Source organism: Netta rufina (assembly GCF_964035555.1).
Source record: "Netta rufina genome assembly, chromosome: 1".
Taxonomy (NCBI): domain Eukaryota; kingdom Metazoa; phylum Chordata; class Aves; order Anseriformes; family Anatidae; genus Netta; species Netta rufina.
Window position 1 is genome coordinate 16,538,568 of NC_140123.1, and position 26,236 is coordinate 16,564,803.

The 26,236-nt window shown below is 37.6% G+C and overlaps 1 protein-coding gene across 3 annotated transcripts in view; it reads left to right on the forward strand.

Annotated features, from left to right (window-relative positions):
- Window positions 1–26,236, forward strand: part of GRIA4 (glutamate ionotropic receptor AMPA type subunit 4) — a gene marked incomplete at both ends in the record, with an annotated part of 224,588 nt that overhangs the window by 143,491 nt on the left and 54,861 nt on the right. For 2 of the 3 annotated variants that reach the window (XM_084306321.1, XM_084306320.1), the window contains 5 exons: window positions 7,519–7,572; window positions 9,460–9,618; window positions 10,995–11,162; window positions 12,711–12,815; window positions 17,812–17,922. In XM_084306321.1, the coding sequence (XP_084162447.1) occupies window positions 7,519–7,572; window positions 9,460–9,618; window positions 10,995–11,162; window positions 12,711–12,815; window positions 17,812–17,922 (597 nt within the window). Of the gene's footprint in view, window positions 1–7,518; window positions 7,573–9,459; window positions 9,619–10,994; window positions 11,163–12,710; window positions 12,816–17,811; window positions 17,923–19,296; window positions 19,330–26,236 lie in introns of those variants that run through there. The other variant, XM_084306322.1, reaches the window with a different exon arrangement.

Sequence of the window (26,236 nt, forward strand, 5' to 3'; positions counted from 1 at the left end):
TAGCTGTACAGTACCTTGGACTCTGTTCATAGCTGTCTAACTAACTCTGATTTTCAATGTATTGTTTGACATCACTGATCCTCAGCTTACCTTGCCTTAAAGAGCCTTGAGGTATGTAGCCAAAAAGTACTGTGTAAGTGTTAGCACTCAAAAACAAATCTTTCTGATGAGTAAAATAGAGCAGGCTGTCACTGCAACAATTGATGATTATTATTACTGGCAAAATGAAAGTAAATAAATGTGTGAGTGGAGAGAAATACAGAAGCAGACATATTCCACTCCTTGGTCTGACTGTAATATTTTGCCAATGGCATGTTAAACCTGAAAAAGCAATGTTTGACTGCTGAAGTTCTCTATATCGATCGAGTTTTCAATTTTGGGATCGAGTTTTCAGTTTTGCTGTTTTTAAAAATCTATTTTTTCTTAATTTCCAGTGTGTCTGCTAACTGAAGATAGCAAATGACATTTTTACAAATGATATTTAGAAAATTGGCATAATTAATTGTGAATAATAAAAAAATAAATTAAAACGTGATACTTACAGAAAGGCAGAAATTATGTGCTAATGGATTCAGCAGAATATTAACTCAATTATCCCTCTACAACTTCCTCTGTTTTTTCTGGTTTTCATGAGCACAGCAACACATGAGCACAGAGGATCACTAACACAACACAGGCAAGTAGTTATTAAGAGATCTGCATTGCTTTTACACGTAATTTAGTTCCATGATGAGGAATTCTTTATCCTTTGAGTCAGAAATGCCATGGACTTGTCTAGTCTCTTAACATCTCCACACTTCCTGTTTATCCTTTTGATTTACCTGAACAAAATATAGGCTACTTCTGCTCACACAGGACCACAGAAGCAGATCATTGGCCAAAGACTTTGGTACATGCACAGCACAGTGCAGTTTGGGCCAGCAGCAGCAGCAGCATTGGACTGAGGCTGCTTCAGGGCCATAGCAGCAGCATTCTGTATATGTCTCCTTAGTCCAAAGGGATTGAACTTCATGAATCTCAGAGATTCATAAAGTGCTTTTTCCTCACCAGTCCTGTCCCTCTTTGTTTGCTTTTTTTCCCTGGAGGTCTACAGAGCTGCTTGTATGCAACCCTGTGATGTCAGTGCAAACTGATAGCTCTTCTACTCAAAGCAGCCAGCTGCCAGCACTGCCACCAGCATCTTCCTCACCCCATGCAGTCAGCAGGGGCTCCTCAAAGACATTCATTTTCTATGAAGCAGCTGGGATCTTGCACAGTAATAGTCCCACACCGTACAGTAATACAAACATATTTTGTCATTGCACCACAAACTGATGAGGTTTGGACCCAAGAAATAGCTTATTTCAGTTACTGAAAGAACAAATAGGCAATAGAAGGCAAAGGATGAATACAAATGGTTTGGGGGATTCATAAAGTGACCTTCATCTTAAATCCTTCCTCTCTCCTTGCCTCCTTCATCCCTGCAAGCCTGCACATCCCATTTACCTCTGGGAGAGCCTATTGTAGGAATAGGCTTTGAATGGAAGCAACTTCAGCAGCAGAAAAGCAAGCAGCCATGTTCCGGGCACTGGCTACTGGCCCCTGAGCCACCTCTCCAGGCTTCATTCCCCAGCGGCCGCCTGTGCTATGCAGGGCTCGTGCTGCTGCACAGTGCAGAAAGGGACGTGACAATTTGTAAGGAGACACCTCTGCTATGTATGCTGCCTTCTTCTACATCCTCTCTTTTGATTGTAGGCTGTTAACAGTCCACACTCTCCCCAACACTAGCACCCTTTTGTGAGCACTAGCTGTTAAAATTAAGCTTATTTTTCAATTACTTTTTTTTATGGCTTTATAAAAAGTTTATCCTTGCTTCAGATATCGTATAAAATCCCATTGCAGTCATGGTTTATATCTTCACCATTTCTGCCACAGTATTTCAGGTCAAGTCTCAATCTTCTGTCTTTAACAAGTCCCCACACTTTTTATATTGTGTTAGACAGACTTAATTTTATTGCATGTGTTCTTTTTCTTAAGGTAGCAGATTGTGAGACAAAACCAAAGAGGAGAACTTTTGTTAAAGTCCCTTTGCTAATGGGCAGCTATCATCCTTTGAAGAGATTTAACTGAAAATAAGTTCTTTTCACTTCAGCTTTAGTGACCTTCATCTGATGAAAATCATAATGAGGGATATTTCATGCTACAGAAGTTAAGCATTCTTTTAAAAGTAGTTATATACAACATCAATTTCATAGCAGTAAAGAGACAAGGATGACTTGGGGCCTGATTCGCTGCTTAGACACTGATGTAAGTCTGGAAATTGTTTTATGGAAATTCATGGACTTGCCAGTCATGGGGAAAAGAGAGAGAGAGAGAGAGTCAAAGCAGACAATGGTAGCTCTTCTTTTTGATAATAGAATAGTTCCTGAATTTTCCAGACCAGGACATTGTTCAGCTAAATAGAAAGAATGCTGTTGTCTAATAAAGTCAAAAAGTTCAGAGTTGTGTGTAAAGACTGAGTTTGTTTCAAATCTCCTTGGCTCTGCTTTTATGGCAATTTAAAGTCAACAGTATAATTCTAGCTACTTTTGATTAGCACTAGACATCGATGACGTGAGAATAAGGCTTTTTCTTAATTGCAGTATAATAGATTAAATAGTATAATAGACTTGAAATTCTCCTCATGTCCTGTTCCTTACAGATTCTTATATGTAAATGCATTTAATAATGTGAATGCTTTTCAATAGAGCCTAATGTGATTCACATATATATATATTTAAATATAAATATCTAACTATAAAGTCCACCTTTTTGTGGATTTACATACACTCACATACACAATAAACTTTGGAAAAAAGAAAAAAAAAAGTTGCATTAGATTCTTAAACAACCTTGATATGTTTATGGCCTGAGTATTTCACTTTGATTCTGTGCTGCCACATTTTCTGAAACAAAGGACTCAATAATAGCATGAGTATTGGATAGTACATTCACTTTTGTTGTTTTTCACGTTAACGATAATTTGGAGAGCATATTGTGTTTTCTTATTCATTCTTCTTCAGAACAGTGTTGATTATTTAATAATTTCTTCAGTTCTAAAGTGAGTTTAAAAGAGCTCCAATTCTAGGTGCTGGCCACCTTGGTCATTGAACTAAAACATGCAAATCAATACACAAAACTCAGCACATCATCCTTTCCCCTGCACTCATTCTTCCCCAAAGGCATCAAAATACAGTTCACCCTTCCCAACGTTTACTTCCCCAAATCACCATGGAGGAGATGAAGTCACCTTAAACTCTCACCACAACAAAAGCCAGGTGTAATGTGTATGTGGTGTTAAGAAGTCAGAGTAGGAATATAAAGCAAAAGTGAATATTTAGAAGATTTAAGTGAAGTATTATATGATGGGAAAAAAATGGATCTGGTCCTAATTGCTCAGGTTTCTGGCACTGTGCAGTTTTGAATCAAAGCATCCTAAGCTAATGCAAAGGCCATGCATAGGGTCCCCCCTCACATGCAGCATCATCACTTTCATGGAGTATCACTGCTTATGTGACCCATCTTTGGGGCATGGCCCTGCTGCAGGCTCTGTGGCCTGTTGGGGTGGAGAGCTGAGCCAAACCTACCGCTCCCTTGGCAGGGCCACCATAGGTACCTGTGGCTGTGTCACCCTCTCTTCAGGACCTCCCTTTTGAAATGAAGATGGTTCTTGCAGCTCAGCCTCATTCTGTATGTGCATTTGCCACCTGCCAACAGGTGCTCGGGGCTTTTCTAGGAGGGTGGCACCCACAGGCACACCGAGCATCTTAGTTTGCATCAGGAACATGCTTTTTGAAGTTAATCTCCTAATTGTGGTCATTTATTGTACTGTGTATCACATCAAGGGAGGCCTCTAAATATATTCATATGTTTTCTTTTGGGTGATGCCAAATGAGAAGGTGCCTAAAAACACCCTGGCTGTGCACCAGTTCCCATTGTGAGTTCAGTCCAGGGAGCAGGTTGGAGAGTCCAGAGTAAAACCCTGAACTGTGCTTGCTATGGAGGCCCACACAGTAGCACAAGGACTTCTGCTGTACACATCCTGTCTTATGGACTTTGATTCTTGCTAATGGAGATGTTAGACAATGCAGCTTTGCCCTCTCTCTGTATTGCTACAGAACTTGGCCTTTTGGTTATGAATTCAGAAGTGTATGAGGAGGCACGTGGTGTTTTAAGGTGTCCCCAGACTTAATGAACTTCTGTAGCAAAAGATTTATGGAACACACATCTATCAAAATCCCAGTCCTCTTTTTCCCTTTCAGAGCAGATTCTCTGGTTCTTTTACCTAACTTCTCTTCTCTGCCACAGAAGAAAAATATTCTTCCCTCACTCACTGGCACTCATCTGTTCAGTTTGTGGCTCTGGGCAATACCTACTATCATATGTATGGTATGGTTGAGGTCTCATCTCAATAAAAGACTCCAGTCACTGCTAGTAAAGAATAGAGAAAGAAAATGTTAGAGGTTGGGGAGCTCCTCTAGAAGTACCTTTTCATGTTATAAAGGACTTAAGTTCGTTGTCTGAATTTATCTCAGTGCAGTGGCACATCAGAAAGAAAAGCAGTTCATCAGATAGTGAGGATTCACATCCTATTTTATAGATCATAAGCTGCACCTTTAAGTATTCAAGAGAAAAAGGTGACTACATAAATTTTGGATATTCAGAACTATGAGATGCTCACAGAAAGCTGTTTTCACTAAACAGGCACTTTTCCCCTAAATCATTAGCAATTCCTGGTTTGCAAATTATATGTGCTCAATAACCATAAACATTTTCAGATTCAAAATCAGAACTGTATTTAATCTTTGTAGAAAATGCAAGCCATATCACATCATTTCTTTTCTCTATTTGCATGATCAACGTTCTTGGGGTAAAATTTGTCTCAGTTAGCATTAAGGATATAAAATGTAGGTGTCTACATCAGAGTTAATCATCATCAACTCTTCTTCTAGTCAGTGGAGAAAAATAAGCACTTTCAGGGCACAAGCTGTCTAATTAATTTTAGACATGTACTTTAGGATAAGATGAATCATTTCCTCAAAGTTCCTGCTTTTTCTACTGACTTTAAAGGAAGTGCAGACAACTAGATGATACATAGATGTGTACCTTTATTACCCACCCTTAGAGACAAGCATTGAGAGAATACACTGAAAAAATATATGATGTTTTTTCACAAATATTCTGTTTTGTTCACATTAAATCTGTGAATTCTACAGTCATTTCTCGGAACAAGCACAGAAGCAAATCCATTTAATCATGTGCAGTATTTAATCATTTTGACTACGTGACAACTAGGGACATGTATCTGATGTACCTCAACAGTTGCAGGATGATCTTGTGCTTGTTTATTTGACTGAAACACTGCAACTATTATCACAGTTTGTGTTATGAAACCAAACCAGGGAACAGATCACAAAGGGTGTTAATTGCCAAAGCAATGTCAACTCCCAAGAGCTCAAAGGGAGCTGCAGTGATTTGTGCAAGCTGAGGATGAGGCCCACAGTTATCATATCATGTTCATTTTAAATCATGTCAGCCCACTTACATTCAAACTGTGATGCTGTAGGTGTTCAAAATTTGAGTTTTAATCTCTATCATTTTCCCTGTAGTAGGGATGCAAATACATTTTCATTACCATGGATAGTGGAAGCAGTACAGATGTAAAAACACTATAGGTGTCAGAGATTCCATCTCTAAGGAAGCCATAGGAAGCCATTCAAATCCCTCCTTGTGCCAGCAGGGATTTGAACTCTTTGTATACAGTGAAAAAAAAAAAAAAAAGAAAAAACAAAAAAAAAGATTTGACAGCACCCACCTCACATGTCTTGAGTACGCAATACAGAAGGGTGTGATATCTCCTTCTTGTCCCCTTCCCCAATAAAATGGTTGCAATGATATTTAATTACAGATCTTAATGGCAATCTGACTGGGTCCAAAATAAACATTTTTTTTTATAAGAAGGACTGACAATCTGGACAATCTGGGGAAGCTTTTTTGTTGTTGTTGGGGTGGGGTTTTTTGTTTGTTTTTGTTATGTTTTGCTTTTTAAATCTGATCATTTTAGCTACAGACTGAAAAAAAAAAAAAAGTGATTGAGGTTGGGAAGAAAGCAGAATAAAATGATAGCAGACATTGTTTATTCACTTTATTGCTTTAAAACAATAAAATTAACACAGTTCTGACAAGATGCTTATGCCACTTTACTTGGAATTTCCCTTCCACTCTCTGCAGAAGCAGATTGACTTACTGGAACAACAACAGAGTTGGAAATCAAGCATTTCCAAGTGTTAATACAGGTCTTGGATCCCTGGGTGTCTTTGGCCAAATCATTTAGTCTTTCAGCAGCTCATGTCTCATCTCCAAACTCTGATGCTATCTATTTCATTCTGCACTGTTGAAAGGGTCTGCCAGTCTTCGTGAATGTTCTGTCTTTCCAACATGGGACATGGTCCATGAAGGCAAGAAGCTGCCAACTCTTCAGAACAGAATCTAGATTTAGGATTTTCAAAGCACAAAAGGAGACAGATCCATAGTTTTCCTGTTATTTATTAAGTAGCCATCACCACATGGAAAACTTTTGCCTGTATCTTGTTTATTCATTTAGAAGGAAGTTAAAATGATTTGTGGGGATGAATGCGTGAGAAGAAAAAAAAAATCTTTGGACTGCAAGCAGATTTTTTTTAAGTGAGTGGTTAATCATTGAAAACCCTTGAATTCACTGTGGGTTGGCATATTTTTTGTCTAACCCCTGTTCTTGATCTTTCCATATCAGGACTGTAGCACTTGCACATAAGGAGTGTTCCCTGTCTGCATCACTTGATGTTATACGTTGATTAAATGCTCAAGGGTAGCATGTGGCTTCCTCCTGGGAGCAAATGCCAAGGTTCCCCTCTCACCTCTGTGTGTCACCAGAAGGCCCTTGCAGCTACAGACAAGGGGCTTTCACAGCAGGGAGCATGGCTGCCTGTTCTTGCTCTGTCCTTGATCATGCCAAGCCCCAATATCTTTAGCATATCGCTAAGAACTAAATAACACTTGTAGTACTTGACCACCTCAAGGGCAGACAGCTTTAATCCCAAGAGCCGAAAACCTAGTTTGATTCATAAACACTGCACTCATTTGAAATGAAAAGGTACATTAGCAGTTAGGCTTTCTAGTTAATGTGTGACCTCCTGCTTCTGAATTTGTATCCCGTAGGTAATTGCCATACTTGATGAAATAGTATACAACAGTAACATTTTCAATCGTGTGGAAGGCACTCAGATTACCAGTTCATTACTTTCTTCACTTTCATTTTAACTTTTTCCCATGGTTAAACACCTGGAAAGTTATAGCTACATTATTGGAGAAAGACTCTCAACATTATATTGCTGATTTTATATATTTCGAAATTTATATCTATATGGCTGTGAAAATGCATTTCTAGACAAAACAGTATGACTGTCTCTTTTTTTTTTTTTTTTTTTTTTTTCTTTCTTTCTTTCTCTTTCTCTGCTGCAGATTGTGAGCGTGGGAAAGCATGTTAAAGGATACCATTACATTGTTGCCAACCTGGTAAGATCTTTTTCTAGAATTATACCCCTGCTAGGTAAGTGAAGCACTTAGTTTTGCTTTGGAGTTACAGCATTTCATAAAATATCTGCCATTTGTCACTAATATACAGTTGTGCATAATTCATTCCTTACAGAGCATTAAAGAACTTGGTCCTGTTGTTTCTGCCATCTGTACAAGAAAGACTCAATATTATCCTCTTAAATCTTATCAAAATCAGTGTAGCATAAAGGACTGCTAAGTGTATTTTGTGACTGAATTAGACGCCTTTACAGACCTATGCTATCATTTTAGACTCATCTTTTTAATATTAGTAGGACAATAATTCTTAAAGTAACTTTTCTATATTCTCTAGGGGAAATTCATTTTGTTATAAAATCAGCTACTTCCAGTCAAATTACCAATTCATATTTTGACTCTAAGTCTAAACAGCACATTTACACAATGTTTAGAAGAGGGCAAAGGAAGAGTAAGTGCAATATTTTATGTTTTAAATAGCCCATTTTTCAGGCCGAAATACCTTCCTGGCCAAGCACGGTGAATGTAGAGCTGAGTCTAATGTATTTTACTCTCTTTTTACTTTTTACTCTCCCTCAAGGAATTTTAGTTGGCTTGAAATATGTTATTGTGTTTTGCTGTACTAGTACCTTAACTTAAGATAATTTCAGATTATTTTTAAGACCTCAGGCTTTTGAAATGAGAATGACCCTATTCACTTAAGATCTTACAAATAAGGTTTTCAACATTCAAAATTTATAATTCTCCAAGTAACCTTTCCCATGCAAAGTGGCTGCTGTAGGCAGTAGGGTATATGGTGGAGACAGTCACATCTACTTCTGCATTGACACATGTTGCTGTCTACTGGCTGTTCAATAACATGTGTAATAGGATTCCCTGATATGTCACCTTTCATATTCACTGTCAGTTTCCTTTAGGACATGAATCAAATCTCTGTCTTGGACTTTTTTTTTTTTTTGATCTGGGGCATTGGGTCAGTACCTCACTTTTATTTTTTTTTTCCTCAGTTTTATACTTTAAATCAAGTGTAATAATACACTTCTGTTTCCTCTGCTAAATGCTGATCACAGGAATTTAAGAAAACAAAAAGATTACTTTGAGATGCCATTAAGTCTAGCAGATAGAAAAGGAGCACAAAAATTCATGTTTGTTTCTTAGCATCTTTAGCAGTTTTCCTTATGCAGTTTCTTGAAGTTCAGATACGTCTCTAAAGGCAAATTTTACTAAAGGATTTGTCTGTATACTGGGACAAATTAGCCTTAAAACCATAAGTCAGGAAGTCTATGTACTTTATTTTTTTTCATTCCATGTTGGGGGTCACTCCAGACTTTAAATGTGTATCAGATCTGAGAGCTATCACCACCATGTTTCACAAAAAGGTGATTCTGATACTGTTTTCCTTGTGCTAATGATGAGACCCTCATGTGCTCTCTCTACATCCTAATATCTATTATATTATCTCATAACTTGTGTAACTCAGGTAATTTCAGCCTAACCAATACATCCCAGAATAAATATATTTACACAACAGTGTTGTTCGCTTTGCAAACATGCAAAGTAGCAGGATGGATCAAGCACTAATACAGTGCTCATTAAAATCTGCCAACTTCAGTGTAAATTGGATTAAGGATTTAATATTCTGTAGGCATTTTTCAGAATTGAATTTCTTGGTTTTGTTTCATTCTTTGTAACACAAATGGAAAGTATGAACAAAGTTTCAGCATTATTCTCTGATTTTAAGTCTTAACTTCTAATGGAAACCTGCTGTTGCCACCTTCTTTGAACATTTCTTTATGCCACCTTGCTGATCTAGAACAGATTGGACCCAGAGTGGTGTGTGAGAGCAAACAAATTCTTAAACTGATTTTCTAGGGATTCAAAGATATTTCTCTGGAGAGGTTTATGCATGGAGGAGCTAATGTGACTGGATTTCAGCTGGTAGATTTCAGTACACCAATGGTAACTAAACTGATGCAGCGCTGGAAGAAGCTAGACCAGAGAGAATACCCAGGATCTGAGACCCCACCAAAGGTACTGGATGGTCTGAAGCACTACCAATGATATCACTCAAGTGTTTTTAATTTCTGATTAACATTGCTGAATAAATGAGTAAAGACCGTAATATTTAGGCACAGGAGAATGCAGCTGATCATACTGTTACTGGCAACTAATAATGCCTGTCCTTGTGACTATGATAGAAATACAAGCTACAACACATTTCGCTGATGTGCTTTAATATCCTTTGTCAGTTATTCTCCAAATCACCTCTTTACTGACAGGAACTAAAGGTCAAACACTTAACTGACAACTTAATTTCAACCAATTTTACATGAATTAGTCTAATTATCTGGATTCAGAATGCAGAGCTTTCCCAACAGATGAACTCTTCTGTATATGAGATGTAACCACAATTGTAAATTTACTACCCTTAAATTTTAATTTTGAATTTCCTGTAGAAATTCTATCCACCTCAAAACCTACTGTAGTCATCACTTTCAGTCATGATCTTACAGTCCAATTACATCCCAGTGTTCCTCTAACCTAATCCCTCACAGATGGATAACAAGAAATTTCTATCGTCTACAATTTTCTTGGCAGGCAAATCAAAGCATAGTTATAAATATGACTTCATCAAAATAGCTCTGTTATTATATGTGCTAATACATATCATACCTACTTGAGACTGAGCTACATGGTATATCAGTAGCAGCCTTGGGGTTGCTATTGATAATCCACATGCAGTAAATTCATCAGAGGACCAGGCTGAGAAAATGCCCCGTTGTTTATGTGGCTCCAAGCTAACATCTGCTAAAGACTTGCTCTACACATTTAATTTGTCATGCTCTCTACCTAAAGTAGTTACAGTAGTGTAGAAACACAAACTGTCTTAGATGACCTTCTGAGACCCATTTATTCTTCAGTACCTTGTGTTGTTCAGAGGGCCAACACAGGTTTGAAGAACATACTTTTGATCATTCTTAACAATTACAATAGCTTGTATTTCTGCTCATTTATCTATCTTTTTCAGTGAGTCACTTTTTTTTTTTTTTTTTTTTTTTTTTTTAGTAAGTTAGGTGGGTGCATGAGGCTATTTCCCAATGGATAAGACAAATGGAAAAAAAAGTTTGAGAAGTGACTATCTTCAATTTAATTTGTTTCTTCTGATAATACTTCAGAGGCAGGTTTCTATGCCCTTATGAAATACAGTCCTAAAATTTGAACTACTCTAATGTACTCTTCTCAATCCTACATTCATTCCTCAGACAAAATTGCTTTTGGTTTTGAGAAGAGTTTCTGAATGAAAATGTACAAACTGCTGTGTAATGCCTAGCTAGAAATAACTGAGAACAGATGATTTTCATAAAGATCTACCAACTCTAAAGCAGTGTGTTTCTTCATCCATTTAGTATACATCTGCATTAACATATGATGGAGTACTTGTGATGGCTGAAACTTTCCGTAATCTTAGAAGACAGAAAATTGATATTTCAAGAAGAGGAAATGCTGGTGATTGTCTTGCTAACCCTGCTGCCCCATGGGGTCAAGGAATTGATATGGAGAGGACATTAAAACAGGTAAGGGTAGGCTTTATTGCAGCATTGTTTGTGAATATTAGATACTAGTTGTACGCTATATGATTCAGAAGATCTTATACTCAAGGTTATGGGAGAGGGGGAATTTACATGTAAGCTGCCATTTGGAAACAGCTAGGACTGTTCTGGACATTTTGCTTTATAATTTGGAATGAAGGCAGAGTGGAACTACTATTATTGGAAACCACTAGTACTTCTATTAAAATAGCTGGGACTTCCACCACTGAGATGTTGAGCTCATCTGTTGCTTTTTGCATATAACCTGGGTATGCAGATACTGTCATTTGAGGAAAAAGGTTTTTCTACCTAATATAAACTTTCTAATATTCTTCTGACAGTTTGAATAAATGTAGAATTCTTCCAGGGAAAGGTAGTGTTTTTTTCTTTAAAAAGACATCACCCAGAGCCATTGTTCACTGATGTCAAGATTTTGAATTCCTGATGAATATGGATGCCTAGAAAGTTCCAGATCTCTGTCAAGATGATTAGACTTTCATTTGAATGGGACAGTAAGAAAATAAAAATCCTGCAGTTGAATTTAAATCTTTGCAAATGAGCAGACTCTGCTCAGGAGAAACTGTTGAGAAGTGACTGCTGACAGAGATGGCAGCTCTGTGCCTGGAAGCCAATGTTTCAGTCCTGGAGAAAAATAAACACAGATACAAATGGTCAAAGGAAAAGAGTAAGTGTTTTAAATCCACATCCTAATTGTTAGGAAGATAAGTAAGGCATTTTTTGTGCTTTGCATATTCTGTGCAGATGCACAGATCTGTAACAATTGTGAGAAGCACGAAGTCAGGCTTCTGTACTAGGTTGGACAGCGTGACCCTCCAAGTCTTGCCAAAGATACTTCTTGCATGGCTGGATCCTGATACAACTGAAGCCAGCAGCAATATGACCATGGCTTCTTTGGGATGAGGGCCCCAGTCTGGGTGAAGCAGAAAAGAGATGAAAGAAAATACAAGTTCTGTTTTCAGCTCTGAGACAGGTGATGGAAAAGTGCCACAGCCGTCTTATGGCTTTGTGTCTGTCCTTCGCCACTGTGCGGCTTGGGAAACACTCCTTTCAAGCCCTGTGTATCTCACCCATCTTCTGTGACAGTGAATTGCTTTGTTGTGTTTTCACAGTTACCTTGATGAGCAACACATACTCGGTTTATACATTTAATCCACCAGCAGAGTGTGAGTTAAAAAAGGTGTATAAGTTCAGGCCAAAGATCTTTTACATTTATTTTACATGATCCAGAATATTCTTCAGTGATGATGAGAATGGTAAAAAATAACCTTCTCCTTAGAACCTGCAGCTGAAAAGTGTTGAAAACATCATGGAAGAAGAGAAGGTCCACTGTCTGTCTTTGTTAGCGCATAGACACTGGCATACCTACACCTATTTTGAGAATGGTTCATCAGTAAAAGAGAGTACAAAGGAAAAGTAGCCAACATTTTGGCTTTATAATGCCTCATTCTTCTGTAGTAGTGTTGTTATGGTTATAAATCTTTATATTCTCAATACTTTTTCTTCAATTTTTAGGTTCGAATACAAGGATTGACAGGAAATGTTCAGTTTGACCACTATGGTCGCAGAGTCAACTATACGATGGATGTCTTTGAGCTGAAAAACACAGGCCCCCGGAAGGTAAGTGCTGGCAATGTTTGCTACCATATAGTTTACTATGATTAAATAACTAAATTTACAGTAAACTGAATTCTGTATAATTTTAAAAATATATCAACTATATGGTAAAAATGTCTGGAGTAAACAGATTTAATCTCTGGTTTCTGCTAGATACTATTATTCCATGCAACAAATGGGGAAACACAGAAACTAGTATGCATCTTGGAGAGGTGGGATGTCAGGCAGGCAGGCAGGCAGACATACTAATAATGTGTGTCCAAGCACATCCTCTATGTCTGAATGCACATAGATTATCACTCAGCTCAGTCACTGTGAAGAGATAAGCCGTATGCTTTGTTAGCCCTTCCTCTTTTGTGCTGGAATTTGTCCATTTGTCATAGTTTAAAATAAATAAGGAGCAGAAAATGTACTCAGGCTCAAGTGTTTTATTTCCTTTGGAGGCACTGTGGGCTGGTTTGTTTGCTAAATCATCAGAAGAAGAGAAAGTGAGAAGCTGGAGGTGAATAGGAGGATCATGGCTGCTTGAGAAGGGCTGAAGCAATCAGAATCGAATTAAGTAGTCTGCCACTGTCGGGCCAGAGGTGACAAGCCCAGTAAATAGTACCCCAGGTGAATTGTCTGTCCCCAGATGTATGCTGCAGTGATGAGGAAACAAAGTGTTAAATTACAGATCCAGAGCAGAATTACACATCAGGATGCACTAACTGCATATCCCTGTACAGAGCTGTAGACCAAAGCAAAGCAAGCATGTGCCTGCTTATCAGGTGTATTAGTGAAATTGCCTTCTGAAAGTATGACAGATGGCTGAAAAATACATTGGGAAAGGTGAATTTGTCTTGCTTCCCTCTTGGGAAGACTTGTGCCTACTGCCAGAGAATGTGTCTGACCTTGCCGTCTGCCTGGCTGTGAGCCATGCTGCCAGCAGCTCAGAGGATGTACGGGTGGCTGGGGTGCATCGAAGGCAAGTGGAGAAGTATGACGCCTCCATCCCCAACACCCAGTTGTACTGGAGGGAAGACAAAGTGGAAAAGGTGTAGTTCATTAGGTCACAACTTCAGTAACTCATTAGGGAGTTTGCTTAGCAGCAAGCTAACTGTCGAAATCAGCCTTTTGGTCCCATTTCAACACTTCTCATCCGTTTTGAGAATGGTGGTTTTGGCTGGCACCACTGGCTGGATGTTTCCACACCCTCTTCTTGCCTGTGATTTGAGAGAGAGGATGGTAGCAAAAAGAGTTATGCCTGTGCTGTGCTAGCATCCCAAGGTGATTTTCTTATATTTTCAGGCATGCTCTCCCTTTTCCTCTCTGCCATTCTCAAACCATTACCTGTCTTTGATATAATAAGCCATAACAATTTTGACAGATCTCTACTCACAAGAATTTCTTTCTTATGTATTACTTACATATTTCTTATGTATTACTTATTACATAATATTTTTGCACTACTATGTGATCACTGGACCAAGTCTGTGCTCCATCCAGCCTGAAAATCCTCTATAATGTATGAGAAATAACTTTATTAATTGAACTAAGAAGCTTTCACCTTTAATGTCTTCTTCTCATATCCTACGTAATATGACTTATGACTCACCCAGCAGTATCTTTTCAGGACTAGACTTTCCAGTCAGAGTAACACATGCCTCTAATCTTTAGAAGAGTGATTTTTGTTGCCCACAATTTTAGGGACGTGGAAAAAGCATTACAAAACTGCACAGCCACTGAAAAGCAGAATTCAAAATAGTGCAGTCAAACAGGATACAATAACCCATCTTCCTATTAGTTTCATTTATGCTAAATTTTGTATTTGGTTCTTGTTTACAAAATGATACCATCAAGATTAAAAACAAAATTAAAAAGTAAACAAGGCATATATGTATAAATGTACATGCACAAGACATTCTGATTTGGCTCCTGAGTCCCAACTTGGGGAAAAAAAAAAAAAAAATTGATTATCAAAATTTAAAGTATTCTGTCTTTACTGGCTTGCAGACTTCAGCAGAAGCACCTTCAGAAATTACACTATTATTTAAAAAAAAAAAAAAAAAAAAAAAAAAAAACACAGAAAAAAAAACTGCTTTGACAAATTTACTTTGAGAGAGATATTTTTGCAATATGATTTTCTAAAAGATAAATTAAGCTTCTCTATAAGTGGGCACAACTGCTAGAAAGTCCAATGGAAATCTGTATTGAATTGGATTTACTTATATAATAGCTGAATTCAATCTTATCCTTTCATGAGTTTTATCCCTGAGGATTTGAGATTTTAGAGATAAGCATATTGTATTTTAGTGCTCTCACAGTCATTGTAAACCTACATACTCATACAAGTCATATATTTCTTATATATTTATTTAGTAACTCACTTCCAGAGTTACTTTAGTGCAAATTTGAGGTGCACACACTCACACCCGTACTCACAGGCTAATATTCCTTTAAAAATGCCTACCGTTCCTCAGAAATACCCTTTATCTCTGGCTGTATTTTGGTATGGTACTTAGTTTTATAACACACTGCATCATTCATTTTCTGCTTTCCTTCTGAACTTCCCAACAGTGAGGAACTGTACAGTAAACAATCACTCATGGTTAAAATGAGCTTCCCAAACTGCCAGCTTTCAGTGTACATGTTCTGCCTTTAGCTGGTCACAGTTCTTGACAGAAACTTGACATTTTCAGTTATCAATTGTATCTGCAAATCTATGATTGTCTGGATGAAAAAGAGTATTTGTTAGCGTGTGTCCTACTAGGAAGAAAACCTGTCTCTCCCCTGTATTAGCAACTCTGAAACTTCTGTTAGATGCAGACACCTAAATCAAGGCTCATAGGTTGTTAAAGCAATTGCAAAGAGAAAAGGAACAAGTCAACTAAATGTACCAAAAGTTTGGCATTGAAAGGGTTTGTGCCTGTTTGCTTCACTAATAGAAAACAAAACAGTCACTCATACTCTCTCATACTTACTCACTCAGATCCAGTTACCCTATGTATTTAGAATTCTCACAAATGCATATTCACTGCTGTGATAAGTGTGTCTGCACACTGCCCTAGGGACTTCTAAAATGACTTGCCTTTCCATAAATTAATTTTAAAAAAGGAATGAATTAAATATTAAACATAAGGAATGGTTTAAGAATACATAGGATTGTTTAATGCATGTAAAATCAGGAACAAAAACCACTCCCCAACACTTCTAGACTCTTAGTGCACCACTGCATTGCTTTGAACAAGATTAGCCACATTTCACAGAGGCATAAACCTATGTGAAAGTGAATTTTAGCCTGGGTTCTGCAAAAATATTAAAAAATATATTGGCTACATAATTGATCTGATCATTCAGCCGGTTTGCATCACATTGAAGTCTTTTCATCCAAGGCACAGACTGTTCTTTGGCACTGACAGTTACACTGGAGCTTTAGCCAGATTACACTTTCCTCTAAAATTCCCTTTCCTCTTCTGGTAAGATGGACAAGGAATTTCCTTCTCCCAGCTCTTGGTCTCATGAACTCCAGATAATCGAGGCATTAAGGGAGAGATGCTGATGACTAGTCCCCAGGTGCCTCTAAAAAGTGAGCTATGCCAGCTGGAATTGCACAACCTTCATAGGAATCCTTTAAAATCACTTCCACTGCCTGCAACTTTCCTTGGAAAAAGGATCAGTTGCTTCTTTCATTAGGGTCTCAGCAACGTGGAGAGCCCCTTTAGTAGTACTAGAGTCCTACTGCTACTATTGCTCTCGTGTTGTCCTGCTGACGTGAGCGGACTGCTCTTAGTGCTGGCTCAGAGGAACAGGCATTGAGCTGTTCCCATCAGCCTTGTCAGAAGGTCCACAGGCGGCCATGACTTAGGTGCAAAAAAAAAAGTCTGGAAAGAAGGAGAAAGGAAAGGTGTATGCTAGTGAGCCATGGGCTGGATGTGAGAGAGCAGCTTCGGCAAAGTGACCTGCATCTGGTATTCTGTAAGGCCAGGTGTGAAGGCGGAATTAGGTAACTCCAAGTAAGAGCGAGACATGAGATTACCATCATGAACTGCTTGCCATTTCATAGACTGTTCCCTGGTACAGACGCTGAAGATGGTGTCACCATGTGCAGTGAGGAGCTGGGTGTGTTCTGAGATTCAGACTGGGCAGGAGTTACAAATGTAGTGAAGTATTTTAAGGTTAAGGACTCAAATCTTCTTTTAGCTACCCAAAGACATAGTACATAGACTATGGGATTTATTAATTTGTTTGTTTGTTTGTTTGTTTGTTTGTTTTGGAGGGGCAGAGGTTTTAAGTTTTAATTGAGTAGCTCCCAAGCACATCAATGAAATTTTGAGGGAGAATCACTGCTTTTCAGGCTGCCTTCATCCCATCTGTTCTTACAACAAGCAAACAGCCCTGGGACCTGGGACCAGGAAAGGATGCTGCCTCATGTCTTGTGCCCAACAGCATCACTACCAATGCAGCGGGCACAGCTGCAGGCTGTCCTGAATTCCAGAGGTGTGCACTGCGAAGAGCAGTGTGTGTATATGTGTAAGGGGAGGGCTTCTAATTGCAAGAATACCTTTTTTTTTTTTTTTCCCTCCATGGTAATGCATGAATGAGTGAACCAAACCTGGCTCCAAGTATTTCAGCACCTGCAATGAACAAAGGCAGGTATTTCACCTAAAGGCTGCTCTGGGAAGGGTTGTGGCAGCCTAAGTGTAGTGAGGGAGACTAAAATCTTGTTTGTTTCACCTCTGTTGGCACTAAGCAGAGAACCGTTCAGACTGCAGTCATATTCAACATGCTTTAGTGTGGGGAAAGACAAGCACTTTTCTAGGTGGGATGCATATCCTGCATGGGCTGAGTTGCTCTCTGGTGGTGCCATCTCTCCACTGAGTATAAAGAAAGGTTTAACAGCTAGACTTGCAGGTGCCAAAGGTCAGCACCAGTGAATAAGCCTGGTGTAATCCCTGTAATATTTGCAATTATACAGGATGTAGGGTTACCTGCTGTAAATTATATTCATTTTATTTTGCAGGTTGGTTACTGGAACGACATGGATAAATTAGTTCTGATTCAGCATGAACCTACGCTTGGAAATGACACTTCAGCCATTGAGAACAGAACAGTAGTTGTCACTACAATTTTGGTAAGGTATTTTTGTTCTGTGTTTTATTTTTTCTATAATTATTATTATTATTATTTTATTTTATTTTTTTATACTGGTGTGTGACACAATCTCCTTTCTAATTATATTGTTATTTAGTCTGCCATTTCCTAGGTTAGTGGGAGGGTGAGAGCCATGTATCTTAATTATCTTGACTGTCATGTCTGTTCAGAGTGTTTTTTTTGTATACATTTAAAATCACAATTCACTTGATATCAGTTTTTAAAAAATAAGTTACAGTTAATTTTTTGCTTCATTTAGTCTTTTCATTTTTTCTACTATAGTAATTCTCAGAAATATACTTGAATTCTTTCAACCTCTGATTGATAAATCTTGACTCATAAGAAACTGGAAGAAAAAAATAAAACCTCTAAATGACAGAATTGAGCAGATGGCATAAAATGAGATGTCTGTAATTCCAGTATCCCTTTTTTTGATACTTTATAAATTCAAAGTTGGCTGCAGTAGGAACTAACATTCCAAGCATTATAGTTCTATTAGCTAATCAAAACTGGTTTATCTGCTTTTACTTGTGAATGGAAAAGAGGAATTTAGTAAATACATTTGAACATATTTCTAAACATATATTATTAAGCATTTTGGTAAATTTTTCAATTTTAATAAAATCTAAATAAATTTGGGGTGTGATTTTTCAGTGTTACATAATTGGTGTTTCTAAAGAGTGGTTGCAGACAAAGAAGAACACAGTTGTTTCATTAATTCACATTTTTAATACATAGTTTTTCAAAATACTTTTTATTCCAAAACTGTATTTTAAACAAAATATTTAACAATTTTTACTCTGAAGTCAGACATGCCCTTTTAAGCTGATGTTTGTCAAAGCTAACTGGCAAAGGCTGACCTTTACCTGACCGCTTTTAAGATTTTACATCTCGGTTCACTGCCCTTTTCACCTGCTTCATTTAGACAAGACATTTTAACCCTTTAGGATAAGCTGTTTTGCAGATGGGAATGAGTATTCTGTATGCGTGGTTAAGCAATAATTTTCTAATTTAATACAGAGTTGAAAGTAATACAAAAGAAAGTGACAAGACATTTTCTTACTCAAAAATATGGTTAGTTACCAGATTTTCAGCAGAGTGTGTCAGCATTTATACATTAAATATGTCTTAACAAGTCTCCTGTTGAAGATTATCATTCCAGGATACAAACCAACCAAATTATTCCTACTGTACAGGAATTCAGAGTGTAACTCCTAACCAAATTGTGTAACTTTTTTTTTATTACTATTTGCATGGGACATTTTAAATATATGTATCTTTTTCCTAAAAAAAAAAAAAAAGACTTGGTGATGGAAAAAAAAAATGTACTTCAGTACAGTCCTCCTCTTTTCAGCCTCTGATGAAGAATCCTATTTTAAGAAATTGATCAAGGAAGAAAAGAGTCCCAAGATGCTGCGAACATTCCTAACTAAGGCTCAAGTATTAACCACCAGTCTAGTAGCATTGAGCTAATTTTTCCATATGGATTACTGTTCCTCTGACTGGATGACCAGGCACTGAACCACCAAGAAAAGTTCTGTGACTAATCTGAAATGTCTAGAACAGATGACGTTACCCTTCAACTTTGCCAAGCTGAGAAGAGAACGATGTGAATAACAAGCTTTCAGTCGAAATTTTCCTCTTACCAATCCTGATACCTTTGACTGAAGCTACCATACATGAGTACTGTAATTTCCATAAATAGCTCCAAGATTAGGAGAAATGAGTAAAAAATAATAATGAAAAGTAATATAAAAGGTTTCTGTTTGCCAGAAAGGAAAAAAAAAAAAAAAAAAAAAAAAAAGGAAAACAAGAAAGCTTTTAAAATGTGTTATCTTGCCTGTCCTGTTTGCATTGAAGCATTTTGATGTGCATAATAAATGTTATCTTCAAAAGAACTTTTCAGTTCCTGTATTGAAAGGACTGGTGGGATCATTTTCAAAACCAAAAAGCTGAATTAATATTCCAAAGCATGCCCTAAGTTTATGCAGCATGTCATTTTGGGATAAATACAATTATTTGAAAGCAGCACTGCTTCTTGACCAAAAGCATCCCCTTTCAATGTTTTGAAATCACAGTGCAAGAGAAATATATCAGAATTTGGTTTGAATAAGAATATATGGTGAATTCTGCCTTAAGGTAGTCATGCATATCTCCCATTGTCCAAACTGGGAGCTGCCCACATGAATCTGAAGGCAGATTACAGCCATGATTCTAAATATTGGCCTGCCAGGGCAATGGATTTAGCATTCAGAAGCATATGATCACACACACACACACAAAGATATATTTAACTAGTGTAACTTTCAGAACACTGCTATTTTGCTCTTGTCTGTATTATAGTCATATTGCAAATGCCAGACAAAGAGTTTTTGACCTCTTCACTGCCCTCTTCACATTGAAGGGAAGTTGAACCTTTTTAAATGACATGTAATTTTAGTTGCATGCATATTTTCCAACATCAAACTGAAAAGCTTCTGCAGCTAGTGCTGTCAGGCTTTTCAGTCTTCAAAGACAGGTGTCAAGACAGCGTAAGAAAACTTCACAAGTTTTCAGCATGGCTCACTTTAATTTTTGCCTGAAGCCAAATAGCACAAGTTGGTTTGCCTGCTCTTGATTCAGTTTTTATGTATCTATGCTTACTTTGCTGTAATGTGGCTGTATGGCTATTGCATTATAAAGAATTAGCTCTGCACTCAAAGAGACTAATACAGTGTTTTCTACTTGGTAAAATGTTATCTTCATTTGTAAAATAGTGAGAGCATGTAGAATATATTTTACAGCTTTGGTTTAGCACGTAGGCACTCATCCTACCTCCAGCTAGCAAGTGGTGAAGGAGGCAGCATGGGCAGCTGTCATGCATTAATATACCAGCTGCCACATAGACCTGGCTTTTATAGCCCCTATGAGAGCCCTGTGTCCTGCACTTCATGTGATGTGCATCCTTCTGCACATCTGGGCCTCTCAGATAGGGCAGATGCTCTACCTATGTGCAGAAATATTCCACCCGGAGGCCCCACCTTGGTACACTGTAGGTTCATATATGACTGGAGAAGGGACACTGTGCAACCCTCCTCTAACAGTAAGGCAAATAGTGGGTTATCCATCTGAGTAGAATGATCATTGCTATTATAGCAAGTTGAGAAATACAGTGGCAAGATGCTGAATATAGGGGAGTAGGCTGAGATGACTCCTCCAAACTCTCTAATCCATTTCATGATACAGACAACTCTGTACCTACTCTCAGACTGCAAAACCTGAAGTTCATAAAAATCCTTTAGAACCAAACCTTTGACATACAGTGAGCTGTGTCTGCATTGTGGCTTCCAGCGTAGTACTTTAATAAGATATTCTTGGTATTTGTTGGCAGACCAAGCTTCAAAGGCAGGTTTCCATTCACGACTGTGCCACCTAAAAGTAGATTTCTTTACAGAGGCTCTTGATCCAGTTGCCTGCTTAAAAGTACCCAGTGACGTCTATGATGCTTTAGGATATACTGCATACCCATTGCTAACACCAGAAGGGTGACACTTTCCTGCCTGTCTTATGCTATATATGACCAATCCATGTGGATGTCTCAGCTATTGTATGTTGTTTCACAACATACAGTTATTACCCAAGTGTGTAAGCTTTTACCAAAGTTAAAGATATAGAAATTGATTCGGTTATCCATAGTTAGATGGATAGCACTGAGGATATCAGAGCCATCCAGAAAGAGGTAGCAGACAGGACCCACAGAATGCCACTTGGAGGTCAAGCAGGCTACCTTAGGGCACCTAAGATGACAGACACCTCCATTAGATGACTAAATATCACACTTTGTTTTGGCTGATATACAGTTGCCCAAGTCTTACCTCAAAAATTCTAACTTTGACTTTCTTTTTCATATAAGAAGGAATATTTTATTCCAGTAAAAACTGTATTGATTAAATTCTTGAGAAGACTGAAGGGAAAAAAAAAAAAAAAAAAAAAAAAGTTTGTTGCATGACAATAACAAAGATTTCAAACTGAATCCTGGACACTTTATTCAGAAAAAAAAATAAAATAAAAAATAAATAAATAAATAAATAAAGACAAAACCAAAAACCTATTCCATTGACTCATTGACTTCCATAGATTTATTTTTTTCAGAATAAAGTGTGATAATGTGTGACAGCCATGTTTTAGAAAAGAGACGTTTTCTTGCACAAATATTTGTCACTTTTACAAATTATTTTTACAGTGCTTAAAGATTTTGAAATTAACTTTACAGTAGGCAAGCTATTCGTAGATCTGTTTGATATTTGGATTAGTTACTTTCTCCAGCTTCCCTTATAGTATGAATCATCAGTTGTGAGCATTTTACTGTACACATGAATTTGTGAGAATGTGGTGGAATGATTTGTTTACATCTATAAAGGTAATTGTTGCAGACTTCAACTTGTATTTACAAATGTTAAGTATTGTTATAAAATTGTGAATTATTTAAGTAAAGCTTGCACCATTTCAAATATCTGTTCCGTGCTAGTCATTGATCATTTCAATGTGGACTTTTCTTTGATTCACTACCCCATAGAATATTATTAAACAGCCAAAATCTTGCAAGTATTGTGGTGTTAAGCCTCATTCAGCAGTAAGTCAAAACTGTGTTTTCTATCAGCAGGTTAAGAGTTTATAGCTCAAAAATGTAGTAAATAAAATTCTGGTGGTAAGAAGTAGTATTTTTAGTAGAGAATAGCCTATAACCCTGCTACTGTTTTCAGCCATTTCAGCTGATCTAATAAATGATAATAGCTCTCCACAGATATCTTGCATCTCTCTTATCTTTAGACCAGCATGGTTACACTACCATTACCGCTAGTTTAGAAAATGCTATTGTGATAGACTATACAGAAAAGACAACTTTTTTTTTTTTTTTTTCAGTGACACAGATAGAAAATAACATCAAGATATGGCTGAGTACTTGCTATTGATCTATTCAGGTGTTTCATAATTTTGCAGTATGACCTTGCAAGTTCATCCATATAAGTTGCTTGTTAGCAAATCAGTAAAACTTGCCTTTCAGTGTCCTGATGTCATTGTAATGACTTCTGCACACTTCATTAGTTTGAAACACTCCCAAAGTCTGAAATGGTCAGAATTGAAATTGTTGTTGCTATCTGAATTTTCTAGTAAACAGTCTTTATGAGAAAGCCACATTCAGTCCCATCCACATTCCCCCATCAAATTCTACTTGGAGAATACCTCATTCATTATTTGGCAGATAAATAGGCACAACAATTAAATAAACTGTTATTTATTCTTTATAAAGTAGGCAGGAGGGAAAGGACAGTGCAGTAAGCAGGAAGTAATATGTGTTCCCACAATTTTAATTGTATTGCTTCACACTGGCAGATTACATTCAATTACAGCTTCTTTTAAAGCAGTCGCAGCATGAAGTACTACCTCAGTCTATAATAGATTCACATTGTAAGTGATGTTCTTTGCTGTATTGTGCTCTAAATCAGTGATATCAGGGTGGATAGAAAGAAAAGTGGGAGGGAAGAGAAGCACTGTGGTTCCTTCAAGTCGCCCAAATGATCCCTGCCAGAACTGAGGTCTTCTCAGTCCTCTGTCACTGGTCCCTCCACTGGATGGGGTTGCTCCTATCTTGTACCCACTGGGAATGGTGCTGGACCTCACTGTTACTCTACTTAGTGTTCCCACAAAGAACTTAGGGTGAGGCAGGATGAAGTTTATTTAGCCATTAACAGGAAAAATAAGGCATCTGTTACTTCACTTTGTTCTGCAGAGGCAATTGAAGTGCTTTTTTGTAGAAGCCCTATCGATGAGGTGCAGGCAGAAGCTCAGTGTCTGGGTTTTGGGACAAGGAAGAGGCTGACCTGGACTCCTCTGAACCTAACTGTTTCCAACCGCTCTCCAGAATTATTTTTTGGCATGACTAATCAAATGCCTTTGGCCTGGGACTTACAAGAAAGGCTGAATCAGAAGAGCTAGCAGTTGCTAATGCTAATCATTGGAAAACAAAATGACTTTTGAGGTATAGCAAGCAAACATAGCTGAAGCTTGTAAAGAGAGTCCACAAATCCAGAATATTGGACAAGATGTGGCAGTACTTCTAGCTAGTGCTTGGCTGGATCACAGAACATACTATTTTCCTTCTCTATTTTTAACCATTTTTGTGGAATTGCATATGTAGAAAGACACAGATTTTGCTTTTCCTCTCATGGGAACAACAACCCTATGTGAGTGAGGACCATTTTATAGATGTGCCCAAAACACTTCCCCAAATCAAGAACTACTGCAAAGAGAGGGCAGGACATGTTATCCTTGCTCTTTTCCCTCCCTTACTCTGGAACACAGACAGTTAAGATTGAGCTCATTTGACTGGGGATAGGAATACAAAGTGGTGTGGGCTATTGTTAATATTCAGCAGTTTTCTTTAGAAGACACAAACTCAGCACGTCCAAAGTCGCTGCACTGCATCGCTGCAGTGATTTCAGTGTGCAGTTAATGTTGTTGTAGCTCAGTGATCTCCCCAGTGCCCAGGTCACACGCGTCAGGGTGGTAACAGATTTTTTTTTGTGATTGCCCCAGTTTTAGAGGTCTGTGGTGATCTTTGGCCATGCAGTGATCAAGAAATTGAGCAATCTGCTGTTTTGGCCTTCAAATTTTTCTGGTCTTTTACCTATGTGTATACAGGGCAAGGAACCAGGTACCCAGGTAGGGTTTAGAAGTGGGTGCTTTTCTATGCTGCATGGTTCCTCAGCTGAATTAATGTTGGCAACACGTAAACAGTCTCCAACACTGAATTTCTGCTAAGGGATTGTGGCCCACAAAGTCATTTCCATAGTAGAAAGTATCATAAGAAGGAGATGATGAGAGGAGAGGTTTTCTGAGGCTACACATGATAGTGAAACATTCTTGCAGTACTTCAGAACCTGCCTCTACATACAAGGAAAATATACTGCTTCCTGGCTCCCAAACTGTTTAATTCAATCTAGGATGTTTCTGTCACAGTAAAGCAAATGAACTACATAACTTTCTCCATTTGCATTACACAAAGCCCCATTTTTCTGCCCTTATACTAAGGTGTGTCTTGGGCCCAGTTACTACAGGGAGTAAATTTTCTTAAGTAAAGGGAATAGTGCCTCCCACACACAATCTCTCTTTTTTCTAGTTTTCTGCCTTTTCACACTTTAATAGCAGGTTGAATATACCATTCAGACTTGCCTATGAAGTTCTCTTGGGTGGCTTCAGATCCAGCTAATAGGAACTACATTTTGGTGTCTGGAAGAAGAAATATACCTGGCATACTGAAAATATTTGAAATTTGTTTGTGCCGTCCTCACATTCCTCATGTAATGCCACATATCTTTGCTTATTAAACACCCAATATGTCACAAAATTGCTGCTGCTTACCACTGTTGTTCATGTAATGTTAATGAAAAACAAATTCCTAAGCTACACATTTACCTTTATTTTATTACTGTATTAATTAGGTATGTAGGAAAGATGTGACTAGGGCAGAGGACTACCAAGGTCAATGTCAAAAAAAAAAAAAAAAAAAAAAAAACACATTTGCCAAGAGCCAGCACAGCTATAGCCTAAGAGAAAATTGAAGTTGCCAGTATTTTATGATGTAAATTCAAACAAAGTGTGACATTAGTGACAAGCATTTTATCTGGAACTGACTATTAATATGGATTATGTGAAGTCATTTAAAATACCACCAGGAACTATAGTTTTACATAATGATTGCTAAAGTCTGAATCCACACAGAGCCAAATAGAAAAATGTGACCTTAATTTCCCAATCACATAATGTTCACTATTATTGTGATAATATGGTTTACACAGGGAATGTAAGATCCACTTTTCAAGACAGCTTTTGTTCTTTTTAATGACACTCACCAACCAAAATGGTATTTTGATATTTTTCTTGCAGTGCATAAAGTCACTATTAGCTTAATATGGTGCTTATTCATGCATATTGCTTGGTTCATGCTTAGGTTCATGTTGAAAGACCATGCAGAATATGTACTGTTTATTCAAAGGGCAGGATATGTGTTTCCTCTGGAACGTATTTCCATATTCTCACTAAAATATATATATAGCCTTTGAGTTACTATGCATTCTTAACACAAAGAAAACAAATACTTCAGGCTGTGCACCTGAAATTGCATATAGAGTAACCACACTATGTTAGAGGATATATTTATTTACTGAAATCAAAAGCATAATTTATACCTTGCATTATCCCACAGTCATTTGCATTGTACAGCTTCAAATTTTGTTCACACTTTAATTTTAATA